The sequence below is a fragment of the Camellia sinensis genome, chromosome 11 (assembly GCF_055761805.1).
Source record: "Camellia sinensis isolate YWXY chromosome 11, ASM5576180v1, whole genome shotgun sequence".
In the NCBI taxonomy this organism is placed as follows: Eukaryota; Viridiplantae; Streptophyta; class Magnoliopsida; order Ericales; family Theaceae; genus Camellia; species Camellia sinensis.
In genome coordinates this window covers 36,190,644-36,196,857 of record NC_138971.1, presented here as the reverse complement: position 1 = coordinate 36,196,857, position 6,214 = coordinate 36,190,644, and the positions used below count along the sequence as shown (strand labels likewise).

At 50.9% G+C, this 6,214-nt stretch overlaps 2 protein-coding genes across 2 annotated transcripts; both read right to left on the bottom strand.

The window, feature by feature from the left end:
* Nucleotides 1-1,862: 1,862 nt before the first annotated feature.
* Nucleotides 1,863-4,298, bottom strand: LOC145802264 (uncharacterized). The gene is made up of 3 exons (XM_082894944.1): nucleotides 3,846-4,298; nucleotides 3,080-3,728; nucleotides 1,863-2,785 (listed from the first exon to the last, which is right to left on the bottom strand). The coding sequence occupies exons 1-3, from the start codon at nucleotides 4,296-4,298 to the stop codon at nucleotides 1,863-1,865; spliced, it is 2,025 nt and encodes a 674-aa protein (XP_082751070.1).
* Nucleotides 4,299-4,370: 72 nt separating this feature from the next.
* Nucleotides 4,371-5,507, bottom strand: LOC145802263 (uncharacterized). The gene is made up of 2 exons (XM_082894943.1): nucleotides 5,383-5,507; nucleotides 4,371-5,316 (listed from the first exon to the last, which is right to left on the bottom strand). The coding sequence occupies exons 1-2, from the start codon at nucleotides 5,505-5,507 to the stop codon at nucleotides 4,371-4,373; spliced, it is 1,071 nt and encodes a 356-aa protein (XP_082751069.1).
* Nucleotides 5,508-6,214: the final 707 nt, after the last annotated feature.

Here is a 6,214-nt window from a genome sequence, read left to right as displayed (position 1 = left end):
TCGCTCATCTTCTATTTCTGTTCGGTTTGCATCTGCATGGATTCCTTGATTCAATTGTTGACAATTCACAACTACCAGGTCGGTTGTACCGTACAGTTTGCCGAGCTAAAATCATCTCAAATGTTTTCTAATCAGAACTAGTAGTTCAGTTCCATGAACTTTCAAATGAATTGACGTTTTAACTCTTCCGAGCAAAATCTGCTCGGCCTTAATTCGTTTGTACACTTCATGCAATCTCGACGTGACCGAGCAAAATCAGCTCGCCTTTTAAGTTGGGTAAGCCGCCAACATTTCTTTCAGGCCGAGCAAATTCAGCTCGGCTTCTTATCGGTTGGACAAAACTCCAACATTGTGAATTCTGCCGAGCAAACTCCGCTCGTTTTCCACATTGGGCAAGACACCAATATGTCGACTAGGCCGAGCAAAATCAGCTCGGCCCTTACACTGGGCAAAACACCAATGTTTCAGTTAAGTTGGTCATGACGCCAACATTTCAACCGGGCGAGCAAAGCCAGCTCGGCCCTAATGCGAATTGGGCCATACGCCAATTACATCGTCGGACAATGCACCAACTATTTGTGCGGTCTGCATTCATTCCGACGAGAGGATATTAGTCTGGTCCCATTCAGGTCGGTCTCCCTGCCCCTGGCATCCATAACTGCCTTGCGTCCTTGCGATGTCATTGTACAAAGATGTAATACCACACAACAAGAGGGCTATTTTTCATTACAAAAACAGTGCTATCGTTTACATCAAGTGTCAAAAGGCTAAAAGTCTAGAAAAGCTAAACAACACAAGCAGATTACATCCTAAAAGTAAAAGACCTTAAGGTTGGCCGCATTCCATGGTCTGGGGACAGCCTTGCCATCTAAATCTTCCAGATGGTATGTCCCTTTACCAGCAAGACCAATCACCTTGTATGGTCCTTCCCCATTTTCACCGAGCTTTCCGTCGTCGGGGACCACCGTATTGCCAAGCACCTTTCTTAAGATCCAGTCCCCAATCTTGAATAGCCTGGGGTGTACTGCCTTGTCGTATTTCTTGAAGAGTTCTTGTTGATAAGCTGCTATGTGGACTAAAGCCCGCTCCCTTCTTTCCTCGGCCAGGTCTAGCTGCAGCGCCACTGCTTCATTGTTCAGATCTGGCTCGAAATTCTCATATCGGATGGTTGGCATGCCAATTTCCAGCGGGATGACGGCCTCCAGACCATAGGCCAAGGCAAATGGTGTCTCTCCGGTCGACCGCCTTGGCGTGGTGCGGTATGCCCAAAGCACATTAGGGAGTTCTTCAGCCCACTTCCCTTTGGCCTTCTCAAGCCGCTTCTTCAACCCGTCCAGGATGGTCTTGTTCGACGCCTCGGCTTGGCTGTTGGACTGTGGGTAAGCCGGTGTGGAGTTGTAGAACTCGATCTTCAACTCTTCGCAAAACTCGCGAAAGAGTTTACCATCAAATTGAGTGCCATTATCCGAGATAAGGGCCTTGGGTATACCGAAACGGGTGATGACGTTTTGCCATACAAACTTCTTCACGTCCTTTTCCTTTGTGGTTGCTAGTGGCTCGACCTCAACCCACTTGGTGAAATAGTCGGTGGCGGCGATGAAGAACTTGCGATTGCCCGGCGCAGCTGGGAGTGGCCCAACAATATCCAACCCCCAAAGCGCGAACGGCCAAGGACTTGTGAGGGGGAGCAAATCTCTAGCCGGCTGGTGGATCTAGTGGGCGAACTTTTGACACTTCTCGCACCTGTGAACATATTTTTGCGCATCTGCCTACATGCGCGGCCACCAATATCCCTGAGAGATTGCTGGGTAAGCCAAGGATCTGCCCCCAGTATGGCTGCCACAGATGCCCTCATGTATCTCTTAGAGGAAAGCCTCCACCTTGGTGGAGTGGACACATTTCAAATACGGCCCGGTGAAATATTTTTTGTACAAGGCCCCGGACGGGGAGAGCCAAAACCGCTCTGAATTTGCCCGGATCGTGTGTGCCGCCTTCTTTTCTTCTAGTAGAATTCTATCTTTCAGGAAGGAGATGATAGGATCCATCCAAGAAGGGCCCAAGTCAGTGCAGAGTACCTCGGCTGATTCTGGTTCCTCAATGCTTGGCCGGGGTAAAAATTCTATCATCAAGGGGTTGGGAAAAGCTGTCTGGGCAGAAGCAAGTCCGGCCAATTCATCATCCGCGCTGTTTTCCTCGCGGTCGATTTGTTCCATCCTTATTACAGCGAACTTCTTGATCTCTGCGCGTACCAGCGCCTGATACTTGGCCATTCTTTCGTCCTTTGCCTGATACTCCCCTGAGACCTGATTGACCACCAACTTGGAATCATTGAATACCATAAGGGCTGTGGCTTTCATTCTCAGCGCGCTTCTTAATCCGGCAAGGAGAGCTTCATACTCAGCCTCGTTGTTAGATGCTGGGAAGCCGAGTGTAATTGCCTGCTCGATGATCAGCCCGTCCGGTGAGTTCAGCACGATGCCCAGCCCGGCCCCATGTCTGTTGGATGCCCCATCTACGAAGAGCCTCCACATCTCGCCAATAAACAGCTTCCAGCAATCAGAGGGGTTCTGGGAGCTTCTCAATTCCAAGTCTCTGATCGGTTCATTCTGGTCCCTTTCCTTGTCTTGGTTGGGTTCATTATTGTCGGACTTTGTTAGTCCAGTCGTGCTCGTCCCTTTTCCTACTTGCGAACCAACACTCGTTTCTGTTGCCAGAACCATGGGTTGTGCTAAATCCGCACCAACCAAATCAACCGGGCATACTGGATGCATCCCAGGGGCAAATTCTGCCACAAAGTCGGCAAGTGCTTGAGCCTTGATTGCGGTGCGCGGTCGGAACTTGATGTCATATTGTCCTAATTCCATGGCCCATTTCAAAATTCTCCAAGTGAAGTCTGCCTTTTCAAAAAGCACTTTAAACGGGAACTCGATTAACACAACTATTGCATGGGCATGAAAATAGTGTGCCAGCTTTCTTGATGCCATCATTAGGGCCAGCGCCAATTTTTCCAGGGGAAGATATCTCGTTTCGGCTGGGAGAAGAGTCTTGCTTACATAGAAGATCGGTAGGTGCTGGATGCCTTCAGTACGCACTAATACTGCGCTGACTGCGTGTTGAGAGACAGCCAAGTAGAGGTACAACTCTTCGCCCGGCTGAGGTGTGACCAAAATAGGGGTTGAGGAGAGATATGCTTTCAGGTCTGCTAGTGCGCGGTCACACTCGTCATCCCAGAAGAACTTGGACTTCAGAGTTTTAAAGAAGGGCCTGCAACAATCAGAAGACCGGCTGATAAATCTGTTCAATTGGGCTACCATCCCGGCAAGATGTTGCACGTCCTTCGTGGAGTTGGGACGCTCCAGGTCTTGTATAGCCTTGATTTGTGATGGGTCGGCCTCGATTCCCCGGTTCGTAACCAGAAAACCCAAGAACTTCCCAGTGCCAACTCCGAAGGCGCATTTGGAGGCATTTAGACGAAGCTTGTGGCGCTTTAGGATGGCAAACATTTCTGCTAGGTCGGCGAGGTGTTGGGACTTCTCCCTACTCTTCACCACCATGTCGTCAATATAGGTCTCCATTGTTCGGCCCAGAAGAGGAGCGAACATCTTCATTACCATCCTCTGAAAAGTCACCTCGGCGTTCTTTAGTCCAAACGGCATGACTTTGTAGCAATATAAGCCTCTGGGGGTTGTGAACGACGTGATCTCTCTGTCCGGTTTATACATGGCTATCTGGTGGTAGCCGCAATATGCGTCCAGGAAGCTAAACCTCTGATGGCCAGCGGTTAAGTCCACCAGCTGGTCAATTCGTGGGAGGGAAAAGCTATCCTTGGGGCAAGCTCGGTTGACAGTCTTGTAGTCAAAGCAGACTCGCCACTTGCCGTTCTTCTTCGGAACAACCACCGTGTTGGATATCCACCAAGGGTATTGCACCTCCTCTATGGCCCCAGCTTCCAACAAATTCTTTACTTCTTCTGCCAGCACTTCAGCATGGTGCAAGGCTGAGCGGCGCGTCCTTTGAATGACTGGCCGTGCATTGGGGAAGACATTCAACTGATGACATATGAAGCTCGGGTCGATGCCAGGCATGTCGTAAGCTGTCCAGGCAAAGGCCTCCAAATTGGAAACCAAGAAGTTGACATAATCCATCCGCTCGGCGCTAGACAAGGACGATCCCAAGAGGAAGAATTTAGTTGGATCGTTCTCGTCAATGCGCACTTCCACCAAATCTTCGACCGACTTTTCCTCGGCCTTTCTTCCTACGTCTTCAAGGACCTCTTTACCCTCGGGCCCTTCAATCATTTGGACGAACCCTTTGGCCGCTCGGCTACCATTTACCGTAACGAAGCATTGTTTCGCCATCACTTGGTCCCCTCAAACTTCCTCTATTTGTCCGCTTGGTGCTGGAAAGCGCATGACTTGGTGGAAGGTCAAAGCAACTGCTTGCATGGCGTGCAGCCAACCCCTGCCTAAGATCAAGTTGTAAGTCGATGGAACTTTGAGCACCCAGAACTCTACTTGCTTTACGACCGATCCCGCTTTGACCGGCAAAATAATCTTTCCGATTGGCCATTCTGGCTGTGAGTTGAAGCTGACCAAAGGGGACGTTGCGGGGGCCAAGTCCTTGTCTTCCAACTTCATTTGTTTAAACGCGTCATAGTACATAATTTCTACCGAACTCCCCTGGTCGATCAAGATCCTCTTGATGTCAAAGTCTTTGACGCGAAGAGTGACTACTAAAGCATCATTGTGCGGCATCTGAACTCTTTCCAAGTCCTTGGTTGAGAATGAAAGGATATCCCTCTCTTCGGTCTTTCCCTTCTTCACAGTGGGCTGAACAGAGAGCACTTCCCTCATGTGCTCAGCCTTCTTGATCATCCCTCTCAGTTTGCAGACCCTGGCCGGTTCAATGATGTCGTGGATGATGTTGATTACACCTTGCGGAGGCACCTCTAGAGCAGCCAGGCCGTTCGACTCGGCTTGGTCTGCTGGCGTGGCATTGATGCCCCCATCTATGTATTGGTCACGATGTCCCGCGGCCACCAACTCCTCTAAGTGTTGTTTGAGCGGCAAGCAGTCCTCTGTTCGGTGCCCTTGTTCTTCATGAAAGGTGCAGCGATATTTTGGATTGAAGCCCCTCTGCGCAGCCCCCAACTTGGCCGGCCAACGGACGAAGGGTTCACCTCGAATCTCGCTCAAAATGCGGTAGATGGGGATTTTAAAGACCGTGGTGATTCCAGTCCGTGCCTTCAATTTTCTTTTGGCATCCTCCACTGCATCACGGGGAGTGGTAGCCCGGTCGTTTCGGCGGCCCTTGTTTCTGTCATCACGGTTTGATCCGTGGCGCTAATCTTTTGACCGGTTGTTTGGGCGGTTATCCTCCTGCCCAACCGAGTGAACTTTCCCCGCCACCCTTCTGTCCGCCGCGACTGGATTAGCCTTCTCGGTCGCGGAGGCGACATCATCCTCCACGCGAATGTGCTCGTTGCTCTGCTGCATCAATGACTCCATGGTTGTGGGTTGATGCATCGTGAGTGAATCTCGTAACCTATGTCTGACTGGGAGACCCCGTTTGTATTGAGTGATCACCAGATTGGTGGGGCAGTCGAGGATCTCATTGTAAGTTTCCCAGTATTTCGCATTGTATGCCTTCAATGAACACCCAGACTCCATCTTGACGCCCAGGAGATGGTCGACTTCCTTCGGCGTTCGTGTGTTGGTTTTGAATTTGGTGACGAAGGCTTCTGCTAGTTGCTGCTACCCCTCAATACTCCCCTCCGGGAGCCTTTCGAACCATTTCAAACCCAGCTCTCCCAAGCTTGCTGGGAATATGAGGCACATCAAGGCGTCGTTGCGCTGGTGTCCAGCCATTACTTGCCGGTAATGGCTCACATGTATGTACGGATCCATCTTGCCGTCGTACAAAGTGAACTTTGGCTGGTGGAATCCGGCGGGGAGTGGCGTACTCTCAATCTCTGGAGACAGTGGCGTGGCTATAAGTCGCGCCAGCTCTTTGTCCACCAGCGCAGGGGCCATCACTTTGGGGGCTGGCATCGCCACTTCCTCACTACAACGAACTGGAGCGCTTAACCTCTGCAATGCCAGCACTCTCCGAGCCTCCCGACGGCGCGCCCTCTCCTCCAATACATCCCTTAAGTCCATGGAACGTGTGGAGAAAGAGGATCCCGACGTCGGCGTCGGGCGTGAGGGGCGATAGG

Coding starts and splice junctions, on each gene's coding strand:
- LOC145802263 (XM_082894943.1), bottom strand. CDS start 5,507: ATGGAGTCATTGATGCAGCAGAGCAACGAGCACATTCGCGTGGAGGAT. Junction 5,317..5,382: donor GGGAAAGTTCACTCGGTTGG/GCAGGAGGATAA, acceptor CCGTGATGACAG/AAACAAGGGCCGCCGAAACG.
- LOC145802264 (XM_082894944.1), bottom strand. CDS start 4,298: ATGATTGAAGGGCCCGAGGGTAAAGAGGTCCTTGAAGACGTAGGAAGA. Junction 3,729..3,845: donor TCTGCTTTGACTACAAGACT/GTCAACCGAGCT, acceptor GGCTACCACCAG/ATAGCCATGTATAAACCGGA. Junction 2,786..3,079: donor AGTATTAGTGCGTACTGAAG/GCATCCAGCACC, acceptor ACTTTGTGGCAG/AATTTGCCCCTGGGATGCAT.